This window comes from Carassius gibelio, chromosome A10 (genome assembly GCF_023724105.1).
Source record: "Carassius gibelio isolate Cgi1373 ecotype wild population from Czech Republic chromosome A10, carGib1.2-hapl.c, whole genome shotgun sequence".
In the NCBI taxonomy this organism is placed as follows: domain Eukaryota; kingdom Metazoa; phylum Chordata; class Actinopteri; order Cypriniformes; family Cyprinidae; genus Carassius; species Carassius gibelio.
Window position 1 is genome coordinate 14,047,201 of NC_068380.1, and position 24,513 is coordinate 14,071,713.

Sequence of the window (24,513 nt, forward strand, 5' to 3'; positions counted from 1 at the left end):
ATATCTTTATTTATTTATTTTTTTTTCAACTGTGTTTCCAAGTCACAGTACAGAAAGGCAACATTTAAGGATTAAAACAGACCTTTACTTCTGTACACTCCCCTTCGCCAGACAGGTGCAACAAATTAGAATCGACGTCACTATTCATCAGAGTCCCACAAGAACTTAAAGTTTGTTCACACTGTAGATAAACCACATCAGTAGGTCTACCAGTATGAGATTGCAGTCTTTCATTTAATTTAAACTGTTTGTGAGCATTTAAATGGATAAAGAGTCATTTATATACAAATTTTAGAGCATATATTGATGTAGTTCATGACAGCTACCAACGCCACAAACTGGCGGGTGTTTTCAGCACCATGGACAGCACACTCCGTATAGTCGCGGAACGAGACTTCTGGAATAGAAAGTCCGACTGCAGATTTAGGCAATAATGTCCGAAACGAAACAGCCTTTTTCTTACTGTATTGAACTGCACGCAACCTGCACTGGTATCCTTTGTAACAGCAAAGACAATGACTTTGGTAACAGTCAGCAGTCTACATCTGATGTATATTTAAATATGAATTTTCCAAACTAATTGCCTCGCTTTAGTTTTAGCTTTTGCGTTAGTGTGTAATGTTACGCTGAAAGATAGCATTGTCAGTGCATACATTTTTATACTTCACTACTGTATTATATTTACAATCAAATTCTTGCCGATCAAGCTTTTCATTTCTCGTTAATTCAAATAATTTTCGACTCAAATATGCGAACATAACGTAATCCTACATTTTCACTCCTTGAAGAACAATAGCGGCGGTTTTTTTTTTTTTTTTTTTTTTGTTTGTTTTCAGACGAGTTATGATTTTTGCAGATGCAACTTTCAGGTCCATTTGAACAGTTACCGAAAAGCTTGCAATAGAAAGCTCAGTCAAGTTAACATATGTCCTGCCACTGTAAGCGTCTGTTTGGGAACCAGTTTAATGACCAATACCCAGCTGGTAAAAAGTGTTAGGTCTATATTTAAGATAAAAATGCATGTGTGATAATTATATTTTTTAGCGCAGAAGATACAAAATAAATAAATAAAATAAAATAATAATTTTATTAATAATAATAATATTAATAATAATAATAGAGAATATTATGCAAGCAAATGCTGTTACTGTGTAACAATACACACAGACAGAATACAAACCACTGATACATCTCCAATACTTATGAAAGAAAACTTTATTTGTGATTTATAAACAAAACACATTACTAGATTTCATAAATTAATATAAAATAATAAACACCATTACACTGATGAGCAGGAATACAAAAAAAAAAAAAAAAAAATCTGTCCAAAAGATTTGCACTGTCAAAGTCAAAAGCATAGTGCCACTTGGGCACTGGATGAATTGATATATAATTACTACACACAAGCAGAATACATAGACCGTTTTTATTTCCTTTTTTTTTATCTTTTTTTTTTTTTTTTTTTTTTTTTTTTAAGGGAGAGGTTTATATTATAGGGACATATGAACTGGCTCACATTACAGTGTCATTGATTTTAAAGCCTAGCACAAAACAAAGGAATGTTCCTTTTAAGTTGCAAAAATCATAAGGTTGTAAAGAAAAGTAATTAAGACCATAACAGTACAGCATTACATATACCTATAATGTTAATGCAAATGTCAATCAATACAGAGCCAACATGTTTAGGTGTCTTCTTTTTATGCGACATGTGTATGTAATCAGTGTATGTTTTGTATGAATAATTTGATTAATGTATACATACTTCAGCAGAGTCAATTCACATCTCTAGTTCCATCAGAAATTAGAAAAAAAATATGAAAAACATATCTGTTCATTTATATCTATATATATAATTTCTGTTTTAATTGCGTCTAACATGCAAAACAGTCACTTTGTGATCTGACAGTACTGAACCACACCTGAAAGAGACTCAAGTGAGAGAGAGAGAGAGAGAGAGAGAGAGAGAGAGAGAGAGAGAGAGAGGAGAGAGAGGGTGTGTGTGTGTGTGTGTGTGTGTGTGTGTGTGTGTGTGTGTGTGTGTGTGTGTGTGTGTGTGTGTGTGTGTGTGTGTGTGTGTGTGTGTGTGTGTTGTGATGATACGGTCTCATAGCAGCACAAACATCTCTCCTTTACTGAACAATGTATCTGCAGACTTAGAAGGGAAAGAAATGACAGATTTGCTCCTTCTTAAAAACAGAACATTTAAGCATGATGTCTGAATGTTAAGGAAACATTCCCATTATTTACAAAATGTTAATCAACAACTATGGAACTGTCATGAAGCTATATCTCATCATTGATTATATACATTAGAAAAACTCTGTACTGTCCACCACTGTGGTCTTCTCACACTAATCTCCACTCAACCACTATTTTTCTCCTGGAAAGCACCATATGCTGTAGTTAAACATGTCCAAAAGCATGTCTGCATAGTCCATGGTGGTTCAGCTGATGTGAGAGCATAAACACTGGTGTGTGTGTAGCATAAACACTGAGTGTACATGTAGGGCCCAGGACCTGTGCTTATATTTCAAGAAAAAAAAAAAAAAAAAAAAAGAGTAACGATAATATTGGCTTGATTTATCTGCTCTTTCTTGATACATTGTACAATATGAGCCACCAGGGGTCAGTACTGCACACCACATAAAGGGAGGTTGGCAACATCAGCTATACAACAGTTACAAGCAGTAGCTAAGGGCAAGTAGCTGGACTAAGACATGAAGTTGGCAGGAAGTGGGTTGACATCTATCAGACATTCAAAACAGCAGCAAAGGAAGTTGGTGTTTTGTTAAATGAAGCCACAAGCATTCATTCTACTATTTTACAGACATTTGAGAGGCTGTTGTGCTTCAGTCCTGTGGTGATTTTAAGTGTAAAGCATGTTGACAGCCTGTTCATAGTGTATTAAGCACTAAGGAGCAAGAATGCACATCAATTTGTGATTTGCATTCATACAAATCATGGGCTTGCATGATTTTGGACTGTATAAGATTAGAAAATATACTGAGTAAAGCATCATTCAGAGATTGCAGCATTACTTTTGGAGCAGGACAGAAGCGTTAGTGATTTCTGTGCCCCGTTCTAGGACATTTTTCTGAGTGTAAAGCAAGTGATTTTGCTGCTACATTCCCATCTCTGTGGGAATTTATTCTTGATCTGCTGTAGAAATCAGACACTGATCATTCTGATAAAGGTGTAGATTTTTTTTGTTTTGTTTGTTTTTGTTTTGTTTTTTACAAAGTTTTGATTCCTGCAGATCAAGGAGTGAGATGGGCCCAGAGGTGGTTGTTTCTTCCCCGTTTGACATGGAGGGAGGATGGCAGGAATGAAGTTAGAAAAAGCTCTTGGTATGGCATGAGTTCATTGAACCTCTCAAAAGAGGAGAGGTACTTCCCTCATCGTGGTTGAAAATGTGCAAGGTGCAAAGCTTGGTTTGCATTTTGCAGACTGGAGTTCTTTCTTGGACATTGCTGATTTATTTCTTCACCAGAACTAGAAAAATGGCCAATCACAGTCATAAGTTCACAGGGTTAATTTAGATTTTTATGTTTGTGTGTACAGCACAAACTCTATTCTTTCTTAAACTGGAATTGGTAGATAAGGTATAGAAGGAATTTCTCCTCTCTTTACATTTTCAGTATTTTTGGTTTTCTCTGTCTGTCAGCGTTTGTTACAAACATAAGTTGATAGCTGTAATATTGTAGAGGGATGTTCTTTGTTACTCCTCGCAATCATCTTTTCCTTTATCCTTCTTGTCCTTCTTTTCTTTCTTCTTCTTTTTCTTCTTCTTAGACTCCTCTTTCTTTCCGAAGGTGATGAACTCGCCCTTTTCATCAACAGCACCTGGGTCCTGCCGGATGGAGATGAAAGCAGGGGAGCCAGGAATGATGAAGGCTTCAGGGGGGATCTCTCCTGGCTTCAGGACTTGTGGAGGACCATAGCCGGGGCCTGCACCGTAGCGAAAGCTCCAGCTGTTACTGTTGATTCCAGCTCCAACAGGAGGGGACATCTGTCCCTCTCCCTCCCCATCTGAATGAAAAAAAAATTACAATAATTAGATTGTATCATCATTACTTTCCTCATATAAATTGAAGGGGTCCTATTATGCTCTTTTACAAAGTCTTGATGTTGTTTTGGGGGTGTACTAGAACATGCTATCATGCTTGGTGGTTCGAAAAATGCATTATTTTTCACATAATTTACATTATTAAAATATGCATAAACATCTCTATTAGTTCCGGATTTGATGAAGGCCCACCTTCCGAAAAACAAAATGTGTTGTGATTGGTTAGCTGTCCCAGTTCGTTGTGATTTGCAAACAACTTTGATGGTGTTTTGGTACTACCATGCCCCTTGCCCAAGCAGCAAGTTCCAGATGGCATCATATTGACATTTTAATTTGAGCCAGATTCAGACCCTGTGAATATTGAACCAGGGGATCATGCAGAACCTTTGCATGCACAGATACTGCAAGACAAAATAGAGTGGTAACGTTACTGTTTTTGTTATTATTATTATTATTATTTTGGCTAAATCAAGTTTTAGAAACAATGTCAACAACCACTTTAAAATAAGTGCATTTACTATGTATAGATAAGTGCAACAGTAATATATATTATGTTTACTGTTCTTTATTTCTAACATTATAACATGAATTGCAGTTAAACTGTTATCTAGTTGAAATTATTTATACCATGGTCTCATAACTGAAGTGTAAATTCTGCCTATTACATCATTGTCCAGTATTGTACTGTCAGCAGTTTATGAAATAAACAGCATTTCTTCGACATGATGAAAACTTGATGCTACAGCAGCTCTTCTTCTTCATTCCCTTTCAAGGGAACGTCGAACTATATCCGTGTTTGCAACAGTGTTTAGGAGTGCATGTTTGTCACCAGAGGCTTTGCTCTGATACCTGCAGTTCACATGGCTCGTATGCTGTGGGTGTGTGTGTGTGTAGTGAAATGTAAATGCATTCAGCTCTCGCTGTGCTCATTGTGATGCATTCACGGGGGTACTGAGGGGGATGTGAGGATTTCACAATTTACCCGAGTTTGTAGACAGTGTGTGCATAAGTGTGTTCTCCTCTCACATGAATAGTGATGCATTAGTGGCAGCAGGTTCACTCACGATGATTTCTGTGGTAATCTAGCAGTTGGGCGGAGCATGCTTTGCATTGCATCGTGGTGAGAACATGGTAATAATCTGATGGGAAATTTCTCCCTATCAGTTATTTCCTTTTGTTTTTACAAGAAATGTATAGTGTGGGTCTGTCACAGATGGTTTATATCATGTCCTTCTCAGATAACCACATTATGCTGCACTCTGGCTTGAAAAATAAAATAAAAATAATAATTAAAAAATCCATTCTCATCCCACATCCACAGATTCCAGCATACTAGTTATGCCAACATCGAAGGGATGCATGTGAATCAGAAATGGGAACAGAAGGCTAGTGTCATGGCTCGAACCCATCCACTCCAATCGAGTTTCAAAGGGAGGTAGGCAAGATAAGAGATGTGATCCAGACGAGGTTTTAGTGCTTTCTTCCGGATTAGAGTGATATTTGAGTATCTACTCATTTCCTTCGGGTGGTTTAACATCTGCCATATCTTCCTCTTCCTAATTCCCCTGTAACCACCATCTCTCCACCTGACCGAGGTTAGGTAGGAACTTCCTGCATTAGTTTCCAATGCTGGACCTATGATGTTCGGGTGGTTCTATAGCTTCATAGTAACCACCTTGCTGATGGTCCAGAATGGAGGCTTCTCCCTTCTAGATCATCAGGCCCCCTCTCATTTGAAAGCTTGATATTTACTGCTACCTACTCCAGCATTATATCATAGATCAAGTTGATGACTTTCAAACATATTGGTTTTGGGATATACCTACTCAGGGAACCATGGTTACATAAGTAACCTGAGACGTTTTCTCTGATGCACCAAATCTGCAGCAGGTGTTCCTGTGGTTCAGTGGTAGAGCATTGTGTTAGCAGCCCAAACGGTTGTGGGTTCAATTCCCAGGGAACACATATACTGGTAAAAATAAAAAAAAATGTATAGCCTGAATGCACTGTACGTTGTTTTGTAGAAATGTAAATGAAGAAGCACTTTTTCTTTGTCGTCGTCTTGTATGGCGGGAATTATTTTAATGATATTCTGATTGACCACTTTGTGACATCACAATACCCCAGAAAACAATGCTGTTGTCCAAACGAGCCGTTCATTGTAGTTGAAAAAAAATTTTTTCAAAAAAAAATTCTTTTTATGTGCAAACATACACACTACACATTGACTAAAAAAAAAAATAATAATTGAAAATGCATAACAGGACCCCTTTAAGATACTGAGTTGCCTAATGAATGAAGTCAGGTTTAAAACCAAAAGTAAGATGACACAATTACTAATTTCTAATTTTTGTTTGAGACACAGACACCTAACAATGGGTTTCTACAGTGAAATTACATATGCACTTTGAGTTTTATGAGGAGCGTTCAGTGAAGAAAGCCCTAAATTTCTACTAGTATAATTATTTGTAGATACTTTTAATTAATTAATTAATAATAATAATAATAATAATAATAATAACAATAATAATAATAATAATAATAATAATAATAATAATAATAATAATAATAATAATATTTTGTTAAATAATACAGTTCCTGAAATGAAAAGGTTTGGCATATAATGTTTTTTTTTATTTTATTTTATTATTATTTATTTTTTTATAAAAGACTTGGGTTGGGAAAAGTAATATATTAGTAACAGTTGTAGTAGGTTGATGTTGTTGATTTTATTTATTTATTTATTTATTTATTTTATTTTATTTTATTTTTTTATTTTTTTTATAAATCAGCAGTCCTAATCAGCATCTTCAGTTTTTAAAAATACAAAAACACTTTTTGTCATGCAACCAACAAAGTCATGTGATGAAATCAACATTCTGAAAAAAATATAGAAAAAGAGAGACCCTTGTGACTGTGTGTCAAACTCAGTAAAGCTCTAAAAATATTAGATAATTTGAGTTTGTTATGACAAGGCGGGATTAGTTTTTATGGTTTTAAAATTTTATATGGTGTGGCTCCCCAGAAACTATTTGTAAATAATATATTTATTATTAATTATTCATGATATGTGACAAATAAATAAATGTTATTCCTTTTTACTTTGTGGTTACACCATGTAACAAGAGTCACTGCATTTAAACTTAAAAACATTTCATTTCTAAGAATGTGGCACATATTATAATGTAATATTGATCAACTTTCTTTCTATCTTTATTTCTTCGAGGTATGCCAAAAATCTGCATCTATAGCATGACTGGAGAAGCATGTTTGGTTTCCTTTATTTAACACTGATCTAAACCTACAAGAGGGACACTGCATCACTCTGGAGTGCACTTTCATACAATGTTCATGTTTGAAAGTGTACCACCCCAACAGGGACAGAGAGCTGAGTCTGGAGTGAGAGACTTATGTACTACTTTCCCTACAGAAACAGGGCTCTTTTCCACACCAGTTCCTCTATGACCTACTTTCATTTCTGTGTATTATTTAGATCTAAGCATGGCCATGAAATGCAATTTTGTTTGTTTTTGATCTGTACATGTATTATTACTTATTTCAATAAATGCAAAACCTAGCAGGGATTATCCATTTTGATATTCTTTCCTCTGCTTAAGTGAATCTGCATGGGTGGATTGTGTGTCTATGCTTGTGTGCAACAGCTAGAATAAATTTGGAATCCTTATCCTGCTCAGTTTCAGGTTCATGTCTAAATTTAGACACGCAAAATATGCCATCAATATGAAAAGTGCTGTTTTTTTCTGTAACAATTGATCCATTATGTATAACTGCTCAAAATCTTCGCCATCCTAAAAATATACCACCTCTCCATCCATACAAAACTCTCATGGTACACAGATGGTACAGAAGAGAGTCAATGAGGGAGCGTTTTACATGCACACATTCACAGACATTGTGTGCCTCCCCTTGGGCTTGACAGATCACATTTGGCTTAGAAGGGTAGAAATTGTGGATTAGAATCATAGCATTTACTTGCAGAATGGTCAGATCTCTGGTGAGAAAGTAACTCATATGTTCATGTGTTAGTCACACCTCACTCCATCTCCCTGTGGCTTTTATTATGGCAGCAATATCAGTGCATGTGTGTGTAAAGTTTCATGTCAGAGCAGGTCAACTGAGAAGACTAGGTCTAGTCCTCATGAGACTAAAGAGAAGATCGGCAGAGTGGAGCTCATTGCATTTCTCTCTTTGTTATACAAGTCAGTGACAAATAAGTGCCCACATTAAAAAATAATAATAATGTTTTAAACATCCTTAGTTCTTAAAAAATGTATTCTTTTATTAATTTTGTATTCTCTTATAAGAAAGGAAAAAAAACAATCTTCATATTTCTGTTTGTTGGTTGCACCACATGACTTTCATTCTACATTTTTTTCAACTGTTAAGATTTGGTTAAGATTTAGTATCTGATTGTTCAAAATTATTTTTCCTTTTAAATAATATAAAATATTTTTTTGTTTGTTTGTTTGTTTTGTAAATCAATGCAGCTGGTCACCCTTTATGTCTGTTGGAAGGGTTTAAAAAAAAATGACCAATAAAAACCTTTTCAAAGAGCTTGTGACTGAACTCTGGAACTTCACTGGATCCTCAAACTGTCAGTAAAATGAACCCCACTTGCGGATGTTTTAGGTTTTTATAAACTTCAACATTTTTGCTAAATATTACTAAGATGACACATGTATATATCAAGCCATTCGTTTCATGGTAAGTTTTGGGCATTTGAAGCTTATACCTGACAGCAATGATATACAGCAGCATTATGTTTTGTATTGCTTGTTAGTGCAGTCAAAAAAAAAAAAAAAATGCATTAAAATGCGTGTTCTAACACACATTCATCTGTAAGCTAAATCTTGTAGGTGCTACTTTTTGTGCTATTTTTGGTCCTAACAGGCCATTATTTTTCATATGATCTTTTTATCTTCCTCTTCATTCCTCTCCCCTTCTACACCTTGCCCGTTCTTCCATTTTGAGTAGCCTGGTTGCCATGGAAACCTCCTCCCTCACCCCCACTAGCCCACTCCCAGCTGCTCTTGCTGCAGTGTCTAAGATTCATTGTTGTTGCCTGGCAACAAGTCACACAGTGTTTCCTAGCAACAGGACCACCGGAGGGGGTCTGCCAATCCTGAACCTCTGTGCATCTCCAACCCCCGCATCCCCACTCTTCTCTTTCAGCATCACACTCATTCTATCATCTCTTCCCTCCCCTATTTCCTGCCGTCTTTCTGCATCCCACATGCATTATCTGTTAAATGACTCTCGGTATAGCATTATCATAAATTTTGTGCTACGTGCTACGTCACATTAATCTGTGACTCATTTTCCTGCTTGGCCTCCTTTCTGCTCCTCCTGTTCGAATGACCTCAACCGTGTTGTTATTTACAAGCACTAAACCAGCGGTTACACAACACACCTGCGTTGCCTCAATAACACAACATTAGCCTGCTAATAATAACTATTTAGTCGGACAACTAGACTGGTTTTCATAAGTCTTTCAGATTCATGGTGTGTAGTTCATCCTTCTGCTTCACCTCTCTGCAGGTTGCTCATAAAGAATCAATTGGTTTCCCTTTCTTCTCTCCTCTTTTCTTTCTTTGCCTCTCTTGATCTGTCCCACTTATTCTGTTTTTTCCCACTGTTTGCTGTCATTCCAGTTCAGCTCTGCTCTATCAGCCTGTCAATATCTCCACCATTCATCACCCAGGAGACCTGCCATCCTCTGATGGCACATTAGATTGATTGTTCTCTGTCTATCTGGCTGATCTTTGAGGACAAACATATATCAGTAATGCAAATTTAACCCCAAACAGGCCGCTTGCATCACAATATTTAGATGCGTTGGTTCTTAGCTTTAGCAGAGTAAATGAAAAATGCCATTCAAGCACATTGGGCTGGTACTCTGCAGCTTAATTCGGTTGTCATTTTACCTTTTTAATGCTTAATCCTGTTCTGCACACACACAGTTCAGTAATTTATGGGAGTGACAACGACATTCTACAACTTAATTAACAAAAAAAATCATGTAGTGACAACCGCATTTACAGAAATTCTGCTGGTGCATTTTCCAAAACCTTCATTAGCCAACTATTTTCGTATATTCTATTGTTACCATCATAATTCAGTGATTCAATGTTTCCCAAAACCATATTTGAAACAGACATTCACAAATAACATTGCAAAGCTGTGTGGTTGGAACTACAACTGTCAGCCTGTGGTTAGAAGCATAGTTTCTTCTTAATATGACGTGGACTTTTTAAGATTTCTTTTTGGCGTTTTTGTCTTTATTTTGATAGGACAGTATTTAGGCAGGAAGCAAAGTGGCAGAGTGAGGGATGGGATCGAGAAAGTTCCACAGAGCTGTGACCCAAACTCGGGACACCCGAAGCAAAACGGTGCTATAGTGGCACCATACAATCTTTATATTTTAAATATGATACATTTAAATGATTGCTTCCATTATCCTCATTTGTAAGTCGCTTTGGATAAAAGCGTCTGGTAAATGATTAAAGGTAAATATATATAATTTTTTTTGAAGAGTGCACGTGCATAAATGCGAAAGTAACATGACAGAAGAGGGAACAGAGTTGAATCAGACTTAAAATAAAGCATAATGGAAAAGAACAAAAATAGCGTAGTCATCTGCTGCAATGTCCAATATAGCAGCATCTCAAAAACTTGAATCGATGAATTAGTAGGAAGTTATTAGTCTACCATGTGCAAATGTTGTCATTAATGACTGTCCTATATTTTTGAATCAACAAGTTTAGTAAACAATTAATTTCTACAACAATGCATCGTACTATGGTGGTTAAGCAACGAGTTGTACACTGTCAACGTTGTACAACGTTGCTGTAGGGGAAATGCAACCCCTGAACAACTAATTGATAATAACGTACTTAAACACATACCATTTGTGTCGCTCTTCTGTATGCATGGCACAATAAAAATCACATGAAACTAGGTAAGCAAATAAGAACAACCCCATAGTAAATCCAAACGCTCTATCTTGGAAATATGCCACATACCAACATATTGCAACCTGCACTTACCTACTTTATTGCTTGTTGACAGATGTTTAGTTTAAAAAAATCAACAAACATATATCACAAAATGACTCTTTGGTAAAAAATAGCCGATACCAAACATGTGAGATGCCTGAATGTTACTTTAGTTACCATGGTGTCAATCATCGCAATGCAAGAGAGAGTTCTGTTCCGAAAAATACAAAATGATAACTTAGAGGATTCACTCCCATATTTAAATGCGGTTGTCACTGAAACTTTACAGTGTGTGCTTGATCATTGTGTGCTTACCAAAAATAAGCACATTGGTTCATTGTGTCAACTAATGATTATGCGCCTAATTATGTGTTTAAATTAAGTATTTGAGGGACGCCACTAAATTAGAAATAAAATTCTGTCATGGTAAGAATGGCCTTGATACATCAATACTTGTTAATGAAGAATGGACTTCTAGGGAATTATGGTAGTAGTTATATGAGAATGACGCAACACAGACCACAGTAAGTCATTATCTGGACTTTTAGTTGCAGGAAGTCTAATTCAATGCCATTTTGGATTTTGGGAACAGTGTTTCAATACAAAGAGACAACGCAAAGTACATCCTGAACTTGGATTAAGGATCTTTCAGGGCATGCAAGACTGTAAAAGAGCAAGAAGAGGACAGAGAGGAAGAGCTGACATTTTTGGATGAATATACCCAACATGCTGTAAGCAGGTTGTTTTAAACATTCATGAATCCATGTCAGTTTCAAACTGGGTCAAAATTTTCAGTCGGTTTTGATTTATTCCTAAAACTCATTACAAGAAATCCAGAATCACCATATACATTAGGCATATTAATTAAAACAGATGTAGTAGATGTATTTGATGAACATGATGATTTGGCTAGAATGAAAATTACAAGATTAGCAAGAGCATGAAGTTTTGTGAGAAGATGGAGTAGTTGGTTTTGGATGATTAAGATTTGATTACACTGCAGATGTCTATAAGATGTGACCTCACCTGCTGCACTGGAGACTGTGGGCCAGTTCTGGACCAGCATGCCTTGCGCTCCCTGCATCACAGCTGATGCCTCCTCCATATGCACAGAACTAAAATCAAAATCAATTTCATTAGTCTTGAAATATCTCACATAAGAATTTGAGCTTTTTTTTTTTTTCACGAGAGCAATTTTTTGAGTGCCAGTAAAAATACACAGAGAAAATGTTCAGTAAAACTGATTCGAAATATATTTCACATTAAAATACGGCTGTGCTTTTGTCTGAGGGGGACAGCTGTGTTATGTGTCAAGAGTTGCTGTGTTCGCATGTTTATATTTATGGTGAAAGTACATGTGACAGAGTGTGCTAGACTCTCTGTGATCTAATGTGTCTGTGGGTGAGGTTATGTGTGTGCGACATGCGAGTTGACATGATGGTGTCATGATGTTTTAACTCCTTCAGACATGCTAACTGAAAAGCACATTGATAGAGCACATTGTCTAAATATATACAGGGCAGAAGGCAGAAAGATACACAAGATGGTACAAAAATGACCTCTTATCATCAATATTAAAAGTATATTTTAAATATAAAAGCTTTTTCAGACATATATATATATATATATATATATATATATATATATATATATATATATATATATATATATAAATATATCAAATATTTTCAAGTATATTTTAAAATCCACATGATTACTTGTTTTGTTTGAGTAGCTATATTAAATTGGGTTTTAGGATTTGTATCATGAATGTAAAATACCGTATAATATGTAAAATAATGAATCTTAATGAAATAAGTCTCTTATGCTTATCAAGGATGCATTTATGTGATGAATACAGTAAGACAGTAATATTGTGAAATATTATTGCACAAAAAAATTACTATTTTCTATTTAAATATATTTGTGCTGAAAATATTCAGTTTTAGCAGTCATAAATCCAGTCTTCAGTGTCACATCGTGATCCTTCAAAAAACATTCTAAAATGAGGATTTAGGGCGAAAACAAATCATATTTTTATTCATTATTATTATTAGCAATGATGAAAACAGTGCTGCTTAATATTTAGTGGAATGTGTGATGTATAGTTATTTCAGGATTTTTTGATGAATAGAAATGTCAAAATAGCATTTATGTGAAATATTACTCTTTTGTAACATTAGAAATCTCTTTACTGTTACTTTTGATCAATTTAATGCATCCTTGCTTGTTATTAACTAGTTTATGTCGATGCCTAAAACAAGTGAAGAAAAAATATGCCAAAAGACAAAATATCAATTACTCATGATATCTTTTAACTGCAAAAGAAATCTTACGAATATGATTTTTTTTGAAGTGTAGGAATTATGAAGAAACAGGAAAATGAAAGTGAAAGTGTTCATAGAGAAAAATAATGTGGATTGTATGGAAATATATTACCATTTCAACGCCGCTCTACTCTTGCCCATTTCATAATCTGATTTCCCCTAATACATCGCTCAGTTACTTTACCATCTTTATCTCCATTCCTCAACCATTTCTCTCTCTTGGACTGTCAGCAGGCCTTGCATAACATAAGCCTGGGAATTTGTTGTAGACAGCTGAAGATGTAGTATGTACTTACAATTTCAACAAATGCCACGCTACACCCTAGAGCTGTTCATATGCATTAAAAAACATTACGTTAAAAAGACATTTCATTTACTATATACACTTTCCAGCGAAGGCCTTTGGCTTTCTGCATGGCTCTGTGTGTTTATCACCATGGAAACCACGATCAGACATGCTCCCATACAGAGCAAGACTGTGAATTTTGCTACAGCACTCCTATACATCCATTATAAATGTACAGGCATTGTACAGAGCAGAAAGGAAGTGGGTATAGCAGGGCATCTGCAATGCAGCACAGGGTGTGCCCAGCCTGCTACAGCTCCCATAACTCTCATCCAACGTGTGTGTTAGCATGATGGATCTTTCTAATTCCCTTAAACCTGAAATGCACCCTTGCCTTTTGGCAGAATGAATCAGTAACTCTCGAGCCTAAGGGGAGGCTTGTCGATTGAGGGGTGTGGATTTAAAGCCGATGGAGAGGAGGTTTGGATACTCAAGGTGTTTGGAACAAGTCTGAATGAAGAGGAAGTATGAGAGAGAGTTATTCAGGAATTTTGTCCATTGAGGGTCAATGAGAAAGTTATTAACATAACTTTATTTACATAATGTAAATCTAAGACAATGATGATGATAATAATAAGTTCTACATTTTATTGTTGAAATTGAAATAATTAATTTAATTAAGGATGTGCAATATACGTTATCGTTCAAACGTTTGGGGTTGGTAAGATTTTTGTTTTTGAAAGAAGTCTCTTATGCTCACCAAGGCTTTGATTTATTGGTATCAGTCGATGCTGGCTATTCAGTTTTGCATGCTTTTTTCTCTTTTTATATATATAATCAGGTTAATATCAGTTTTACCCTAGTCTAATGCCCACCTTAAAAACACTAAGAATTTAATAACACTGTAGCAACTGAATAGCAAATTTCAAAATTAATATACTGTACATTATAATGTTGTGATGCCTAAATTAACTTTTGACTAAATTAACATTCACAATTACTGATTTTCAACTTTAGTGTTTTATTATTAATTGATTTAGACAAACCCGAATAAAATGTTTATATATGCCATTTATAACATGTTCAGCTTATAATAATCATCTTATCTGACAGAATTATTATTGAATTTAATACTGGTGCATATCTATAGTTTTGTTAGTATGCAAAGTTGAACTATGTTTATGTGTGTGCCCCTTTTCGGACCAGCCCTCAGTCATGGAAAACCACATAAAACATGCATACACAACCACAAATGCATCCTCAGAGATGAGCCCACAGGGCAGCACAAAATGATCACATAAAACAGACAGTCATTCACTCTTTGGAAAATGTATGTGTGTGGTGGTTAGAGGAGGGGGCCTTGTTGTCTCCAGATGTTAGTGTGTATACGGGTATGTGTAAAGAGTGTAAAGAGAATAAATATTTTGCCTTTCAGAGATGACTCATTTTGTCAGTATTTGTGCATCGAACTTCTCCCCCTGAGATTTGAATTCCTTGCTTATGGTGTGTGGGTAAGCTCACACAGTCAGCTCATCTGCTAGCTTGTCCTTTATGCTTGGTTGTGAAAGACTGTGCATCTGCTGTGCAGAATGCTGATGACCTACATACTCAAGATCAGACTGCAGAGCCACTATGCAAAGGAAAGGCCCTTAGCAAACGCTTTAATGCTTGTGTTTGTGCGTGATCAAGACAGACAGAGCACAGTTGGTTCACAGAGGAAGAGGCAAGAGGTCAGGAAGAAGTCAGAGAGCTCCTGGTGGTCATGATTCTGGTGTTTGGATGAGGCTCTATTACAGATACTGAAGACGGAAGAACTGACATTCTTTCCATTTTACTAATTGGTTTCTTGTAAATTTCTTATTCCACTCTATATTGTTGAATTTGTTCAACAGCAAACATATACAGAGAGAGAGACATATTAGTATACCTATTATGCAATACCATGTGGTTGTGGAATGGAATCTAATATTTTTTCTCAATTGCATTTAAACCTTGTAATAATAATAAAAAATAAATAAATAAAATAAATAAATAATGTAGAAATATATTGGATGACAGAACAAGGTAAAAATTGGTTATTATAATAAAAATTAATTTTTAGTGCATCAGATTTTATGAACTGAACAATATGAGTAATGTTTTTTCGTAAGTTGTATAAGCCAGTGTTATTATTGTTGAGGTAAACTAAAAGAAATAAAATTGTCTCCATTAACTGAAATAAAGCTATAATAAAATAAAACTTAAATATGAGATGAAAACCCTAAACTTAAAAACATAAACAAAAATTTGAAATGTTGCTTTGGCAACTAAATGAAACAAAAACATGTTTAAGTACTCATAAATATTTAAGTAAAATATAATAATCATATTAATAATAATAAGATATAAATATGAATTAATGTTTTAAACTAGCATAACAGAATTACTAAAATGTAAATTAAAAATTAACTGAAATCTGAAAAAAAAAAAAAAAAGGTAATTCAAATTATTAATAAATACCAAAAAAAATAATTGTTTTTTGGTATTTTATGGTCAACTTTTTGGTACCTAAAATCTAAACTGGAAAAGTATTATCATTTTTTTTTTATAAAGGGATAACAATCCTTTGATTGAAAATTATCATTTGAAACATTTTATGTAATGTATAATATTTTGAGGATGCTTTTTAGATTCTGCTCTCCCTTCAGTGTCATTAAGTTCAAACAAGATATTGAGGGTCAGGATTTGATTATTGCCAGTCAGTAAATGAGGAAATTGGAGCAGGACATGATTAACAGTGTTTTACCCTTTTACACAGCTACCAAACTCAAGATCAGAATAAACACTTAACATTTACTTTTTATTTAGCTACAGAAAACAGAGGAGAGATGTTTTCCATAATAGTTCAAAGAGGGCTGTAACTCTTTCAGGACATTATTAACAGCAAAAGTGCTTACCTTTGGACTCCTGCCCTCAACGACGCAGAGTAACGCCAGTCAGCATTTGGTCCTTTGGGCTGGAGAAAGAGAGAAAGCGAGGGAAAGATGAAGCGAAAAAGAATGGGTGGAAGGACAGAAAAGGGTTAGACACATTCTCTTCAATAAATAATGCTGCTCAATGTGTTTGTTTCTGCCTTGCATTTTAATATGAACCACAGCTAAAGGAGACCAGGACTACAGGGACAATTATTAGCAATGCGCTATGGCCCATGAACTTTAGGAGAGTGTTCTTCACAATAAAGCACACATTGGGAAATATTAGTGGAGCAATACTACTGGAGCAAGTTTTCAGTCTTTCTACCTTTATTTCCAGCGTGTTTTTAAAGTCTCAGATTTACTTTGTAAATATACAAGCAATTTTGAGTGAAAATTGTTTAAAAGAAACAGCAAGAACACATTGAATGAAACATGAAATTCTGAAGTAAAAAGACTCAAATGGTATTTTCTTGTAAAATATATTCCAATAATCTTTATTATTAATTTATAACGTTTTACTTTACATTTAACTTTATATTTTCAATTATAATTCAGTGATGACTAAATGCACTTCATAACTTTAAAAATGATTGATTCAGTGGTTTTCTACAAATATTATTATAGAAGAATAATTTTAATATCATCCATTAAGCATTTATCAGACATAAAATTGAAATAAATACATATGTATTTGAAATCAGCCTACATTTTTGTATAGTTGCAACACTAGCCATTACCACACATTTTTAAATGACTTCACCCTTTCAGCTCATCATCAAGTCCCTATAAACATCTTTTTAAGATAGATCTTCTCCCAGCATTCATCTTCTTATTCCCCATGGTACAGGAGTGATTTCATCCTGGGATACCAGCTGACCTCATCTAATATGATACTTGAGAATTTTCTGCCCTCGACTAACGCAGCTCAATCTGAGCACTGGTCACAAGATGACCATTCAACTCGCAACATAATAGAAAACCTCAAACAAAGATGGCCATTTGTTTCTCCAGCAATTTACAGTGAATTAATTAATTGGTCTTGCACAACCACGTAGTTGCCACTATTTTTATATTTGCCCTAGTTAAAAAAAAAAAAAAAACCTAGGTCGGGTAAAATGTGAAAAGATGAGACATTAGAGAATGGCCCAGATTATTTGAGTAAATAACATTCTTTAATCAGGTGAATTCAGCGGGGAGAGAATGCGTGCAAAGAGACTTCGCTTCGCTCTCACAATGTAATTTGCAGGGCTCAAGTATCAAAGGCTGGAGGTTAATTTCATTCCTTGCTCTCTTATCTTGGATAGACTGCCTCTGCTCCTAAATCTTCTGCAGTGTCGAATGTGCTCCAGTGCCTCTCACCAAAACATCTGAGAGAATCTGATGCTGTCAAGAGTATCTCTCTGCAAACTCTAGTTATTCTTGTACTGTAGACGTTTTTAGACTATTTTTGTCTTTTTTTAAACCATCTGCAACATCTCCTCCCACGAGCCAGAGATCAAGGCTGCAAAGCCTTTGGATCATGTTCTGGCTAATTAAAACACATTTCACGAATCCATGGCTGACAGAGTGAACCTGAATTCACGGCAATTACACTGACAAAAACACATAATTTGAGCATTTATGACAGCAAATGCATTGCACAGGAACTACACTAAAATCTATTCTATATGCATTAACTGTGAGGGTTTTTTTATTTTATTTTTTTCACCAAAATGGTCTGTGTGGCACCAAAAATAGTTTTTGTTTTCTTTAGTGTAATTTAGTGTAAACAAAATAATGTAGAAATTCAAACACAATCTTAGAGTAAAGACAGTGACATGGCCTGGGTGGCAATGAGAGGAAGGAAATAATCCTGAAAATGTGATGACAGCTTCAGATGGGAGCAAACACCTGAATCATCATAAATGCATAGTGCTACTCTAGAAAGTCTTGATGTTTGACACTAATGCAGGGTGAAGCAAAGTACTGTAAAGCTGCACTAGATAACCGCACAGTACAACAGGAGATGACAAGGTCAAAAGCTTCTGACACGTGGGCACACAGAGCTTTATTGCAACTCTTGGTTTGACGAAATTACTTTTTACACTAAAACATACTGGAAACTAGAGTATATTTTATGCTAAGTAATTGAACATAAGTGTAAATCAAAATAATATATACATATATAAAACACAAAATAAAAAAGGTGGTTTAACATATGCCATTTTTCGGTTAAATATTGTAAAATAGTTTTTGGAAGGGGACAAAACTAAATTACCATATCATTTTCAGTTTAAATCTGCAAACTACTAAAAACAAATGACTCAATTTTATGGTGCAAATCAATAAAGAAATGTTCTTAGAAATATAAATTCCCATGTTGGATGCACCACATTATGACTATATTTTATTTAAATAATTTTATATATATAATATTTCATTCATTTGTTTATTATTATTATTATTATTATTATTATTATTATTATTATTATTATATAATGTTATAATATTATGAATTATGTAACAAACATTTTTTACACTGACTTTATATTTATAACCCATATATTTAGTCTTAATATTTTATTTATTTATTTTACTGTAAATTTGTCCGTTTCTTCCAAACATATTTTCAGATATACACTTTCTAATGAGACACACCTGTAGTCCTGCGTCTGGCATGCTAAGTCTGCGAACAAATCCACTCCCTCCAGTAAAAAAGCGTTCGGAGCCCCAGGTGCCACTGATAGGTCGGCCCGTGTTGTAGAACATGAAGGTGTCGCTGCCTGAGGTAGCAGTCAGACAGGTCTTGTAGCAATAGGTTTTGGTCATAGAGCCATTACCACGGACCTCAATATAATGAGGCTCAACCTTGAGGTCTCGTCTAAGCACCACGTTGTTATTGGGTTGAGAGCCGCCACCACCACCACCACCACCTCCACCACCTCCACCGCCCCCTCCTGAGCCACCCTCTGCTTGGGCCTTCTGGGACACGCAACAGGGCGAACAGGACCCGGGCTGGGTGCAGTAAGCATGGCAGCGCACGATAGCCAGCACAACCACTGTCACCAAGAACACAAAGGTTGTGGCGCTCAAGGCTACAATGAGGTACAGTGTCACGTTGGAAAACAAGAGAGAGCTGTGAGGGCGGATGATTCGTTTGGGATCAGGTGTGACTTTTAGTGGCACCTCCATGACAGCGACGTTAATCGTCACGGTGGATGACAAAGGTGGTTCCCCATGGTCCCTTACAAGTACCGTTAGACTGAAAGAGGTGGAGTTCTCTTCAAGAACACGCCGTGTTGTACGAATTTCTCCCGTGTGTTCGTGAATTTTAAATAGATCCAGATCGCTGGCCTGATCAAGCAGATAGACGACCCACGCATTCTGTCCTGCATCTGCATCATAGGCCACTACCTTTGTGATCAAACTTCCTGGATCTGCATTTTTCTGCACCGTCTCCGTTAAGCGTGTGCCATTGGCTGGGGGATTCACAATCTCGGGTGCGTGGTCGTTTTGATCCATTATGTAGATATAGACAGTGGCTACACGACTGAGTGGTGGGATACCCCCATCCTGAGCTTTAACCTGGAAGTGAAACTCCCGTAATGACTCGTAGTCAAAGGAGCGAAGGGCATAGGCAACACCTGTGTCCGCTTTAATCGACACATAGGAGGTGACCGGGATCCCATGATTGTTGTCGTTTAGGACTGTGTAGGTGATGCGAGCGTTTTCACTCACATCCGCGTCCTGAGCTTTGACGGTGCAGAGCGAAGCTCCAGGTGCATTGTTCTCAACGACATACACAGTGTAGGAGGTCTGCTCAAACCGTGGCGGGTTGTCGTTAACATCTGCGACATCCACCTGAATGGTCTTCTTAGATGAAAGTGGAGGGTTTCCGGCATCTGTAGCGCTGAGGGTGACATTATAGGCTGCTGTGGTCTCACGGTCAAGAAAGGCAGAAGTTACCAAGGTATAGTAATTTCTAAATGACTTGATTTTGAAAGGAAGACCAGGTTGGATTTCAAGGGTAACCTGTTTGTTAGGGCCAGAGTCCCGGTCAGTCACACTGATCAGAGCCACCACGGTATCTGCACGGGCATCTTCACGCACTGGACTAGACAAAGACGAGAGCACGATCTCTGGAACGTTGTCATTGACATCCATGACCTCCACCACCACTTTGCAATGGGCTGCTACTGGAGCTGGGCCTTTGTCCATGGCCTGGATGTACATCTCGTATGAATTAGTGTCCTCATAGTCCACATTGCTCTTGACTCTGATTTCTCCAGTGTTGGTGTCCATGCTGAACATCTGCCTGACCCTGTCTGGTGTGTAACTGCTGAAAGAATAAAGCACCTCCCCGTTTGTTCCTTCATCTTGGTCTGTGGCATTCAGTTTGATAACCAAAGTGTCTTTGGGCGAATTTTCAAGCAATTTGACTTTATATACTGAGCTGTCAAAAACTGGGTTGTTGTCATTCGAATCTAAGACCCGAACATTGATTTTTGCGGTACCTGTTCGTGCTGGTGTGCCACCGTCTGTCGCTGTCAGGATTAACTGATGGTAAGGGGCGAGCTCGCGATCCAAGGGCTTTTTGAGAACGAGCTCGATGTGCTTAGTATTCAACGAAGGCTTGTTGGAATCGAGAGCGAAATGCTCGTTTGGGCTGAGCCGGTACAATCGAACCGAATTGGTACCGAAGTCCGGATCAAGCGCGTGTTCGATCGGAAAACGAGAGCCCGGCAAAGCCGACTCTGTGATTTCCAGTTGATACTCGTCTCTGGGGAACTGCGGCGTATTATCATTCACGTCTGTTATCTCCACCTCGACATTATGGTCTTCGTCTGGGTCCTCAAGAAGAACCTCTAGATTCAAAACACACGCGGCGCTTGTATCACACAATGTCTCTCTGTCAATTCTCTCGTTTACCAACAATTTTCCGTTTTTATGGTCCACGTACCTTTTGCCACTGTCAGAGATTACCTTAATCTTTCGGGTGGGGAGCTTTCGAATATCCAAACCCAAATCCTGTGCAATATCACCTACAATTGTTCCACTTTCCGATTCCTCTGGCACGGAATATCGTATTTGTCCGAGAGCAAGGCCACAAAATAATAATAGCAAAAACGAAAGAGGCACTTTTTTGTCTAGGCAATCACATATCCCTGCAACAGCCATCGCAAGATCATAGTATCCGCAGACGGATTAAAAACAACACTCCGCCTTGTCAGCTTGCAATATCTTGCCTCCCACTTCAGCATTAAAGGTTTTACATTTATGTAAACAATGGACTAATTGTCAGTTCCATTCTAAAAGCGCACGGATACTTCTCGGATGCGTCCATGTTTCCTTTGTCCGCGTTTATCCTTTTTTCTCCCTCTGCGCGCAGCTGACGGGTGTGTTTCCTTGGCACTGGTGCTGCATATTTCGCCGTGCGCGCACTCTCTCTCTCTCTCTTTCTCTCCCAGTTTCAAGCCACCCCTCCCATTTGTACTCAATTTCCTCCTCTACCTCATAGCTCAGTTTGATTGTGTTGGTGCGTCACACCGGGGGAGCTGTTGTCTACTCAAATATGATGCATTCTAATATTCGAAACCTTGTAAGAAAATATAACGGCTTGATGGAATCAGCCAAAAAGCAACAATTATATTTATCAATGGCATCAGATTTCGAGGAGAAAAAAGCTACACGTTAATTATAAAGCAAACATTTGGCATGCATTATCTTTATATGATCATGGCCAGTGCGTTTTAAGATTTGGTTCATCACTTTATGAGAGTCACGAATGAGGAAACACTCAAAATTAAATGCGTTCCAAGTGCTTTTTCCTATAAGATATTGGATGATAAAATGATGAAAAAATGTTTAAAACAGTAAAAAAAAAGTCGTAAAAAGCTGTTAACTGGGTGCCTATTGCCAAAAAACTAAATTGTATTTAAAAACAAATATTATACATAAAAAAGTGCTAAATTTATATTGCCCCAGAATGCGCATTTCTCTTTCTGCCTCTCTCTCCCCGTATGTGGCTTAGACTTCAGACAGACCAGGTCATCGGGGCGTGCGCGCCTAGGGCGCTATCTCTGTGCATCAGTCAAAATGCGCCACAGTGAGGGAGCGTGTCACTCTGGAACCGATTACATAAAATAAGCCAGGGCAGACTGTCAGCGTAAACCCTCCGCATTAGAGCCTCATGTCATCGCCATATAAAAATAAATTAGAACAAATTCTTAATTTAGATGAGAATTCGTAATTCAAGAATTCGAGAATTCGTAACACAAATAAGCTATGTGTATTTTTATATTGTTGCTGTTGTCGTTTAACACTAACTATACATTTTGTGCAATATATTTGAAGAATAAAATGGGCCACTCATGTCAAGGTTCATTACAAAAGGAACTCTAACTTGTTTGTATGGGGTCTCTAGAACGCAGAACAGCAGGTGGCAAATAAATGTCTTTCTTTGTTCTGTGCCAGTAGGTGAAGTAGTAGGTTGTATATAATTTTCTTACAGTTAATGTTTACTCCTTCTACACTGGGCTGAATATGAAGTATAGGTGAAACAATAGTGTTTGTGGATTGTTTTCATAATTTGATTGTTTTGATCATTTTTGCAAACCACTGTAAGTGATACCAGATGTTTTACAAGACAACCCACTCTTTAAGCAAGTGGGTCAGATACCCTAATGTTTACTTATTTGACTTTCAGGCATCTACAATGCAGATTTTGTTTCTGAACCCATTCCCGTTTGCTGTCTCTCCTGAACTTACACACAATGCACATTTGTTTTTTAAACTGAATTACCAATAGATTATCAAAATATAATAATTTATTTTATCTTGTTTAAATGCTTAATATAAAACTGGAATAATATATGTTTAACTTATATAAGTCTTTTAACAATGGAAGGCTTGACAGGCTTGGACGAAATTCAGGAAATTTAAAGGCACAACCAGACCTATCATTCTGCACATGGATGTCTTTCCTTCTTTCTCTGTCATTGAGCAATAGCAAGACTGTCTTGACATTTACAGAAGTGAGATGTAGCTTTGGGGAACTGAGTGTTGAGCTGTGAGAAAGAAAGAAAAAAAAAACACTGAGTATAATACTGCCAACAGACATCCCCAAATTGAAATATAACAATCCAAATTTCTAATTCACATATTTCTACCCAATTTAGAGTTTATTTTGTCTGTTTGTGATGATCAGACTACAATTGCACTAGGGAGACAGACTAAGATGTAAATGGCTCTCCTTAGAAAATAGCAGATGAACACAATCAAAAAAAATAAAATACTAAAACGAAATATACAGCTAAACCTTTTCCCTACATCCTTAAATGACAACATTTAGCTAATCAGACTGTTTAAAGATATTAGTATCTTAAGGTTTGACTTGTGCACTTTGACCTTTGGCATGGGAGAAACCCATTACAAGTGGTACTCATCCTCCACTGAACCTATTTCTTACATAAGTGTACCAGATTTTAAAAGAGATGCACCCATCTGAGAGACACCACACAGGCAGCCTGCACCAACAGTGCCCTCAGCAAGGGCATCCAGAGACAAACCACACACCACAGAGAGCACTAAAAATCTCCCTTCCTCTGTCATTCATATTCTCTTTATATTTCGCACACCCTTTATATGCATGTCTTTTCTTCTCATTCTTTCTCTCTGTTCTGTCAGTTGTGGCCTATATTTGGTGCTGGTGATGTAGGTCATGATAACCAAAAGTTAAAATTAGAGTTATTTATTTATTTGCACTACTGAATGATGGATATTTTCAGTATGTTGGTCTAATGTTCCAAGTATCTACAATATATAGATAATAGAGAATGCAGAAATATATATATATATAAAAATAATTTGTCTTAATTTGTCT

At 36.5% G+C, this 24,513-nt stretch overlaps 1 protein-coding gene across 1 annotated transcript; it reads right to left on the reverse strand.

Moving 5' to 3' along the window:
- Nucleotides 1–1,197: 1,197 nt before the first annotated feature.
- Nucleotides 1,198–22,044, reverse strand: LOC128021270 (protocadherin alpha-C2-like). The gene is made up of 4 exons (XM_052608371.1): nt 19,290–22,044; nt 16,635–16,693; nt 12,112–12,200; nt 1,198–4,032 (listed from the first exon to the last, which is right to left on the reverse strand). Exons 1-4 carry the CDS (start codon nt 21,807–21,809, stop codon nt 3,722–3,724), a joined length of 2,979 nt encoding a protein of 992 aa, XP_052464331.1. The 5' UTR covers nt 21,810–22,044; the 3' UTR covers nt 1,198–3,721.
- Between the last annotated feature and the right edge of the window lie 2,469 nt (nt 22,045–24,513).

Coding starts and splice junctions, on each gene's coding strand:
- LOC128021270 (XM_052608371.1), bottom strand. CDS start 21,809: ATGGCTGTTGCAGGGATATGTGATTGCCTAGACAAAAAAGTGCCTCTT. Junction 16,694..19,289: donor TGCCAGACGCAGGACTACAG/GTGTGTCTCATT, acceptor CTCTTTCTCCAG/CCCAAAGGACCAAATGCTGA. Junction 12,201..16,634: donor TTGAGGGCAGGAGTCCAAAG/GTAAGCACTTTT, acceptor TTTTGATTTTAG/TTCTGTGCATATGGAGGAGG.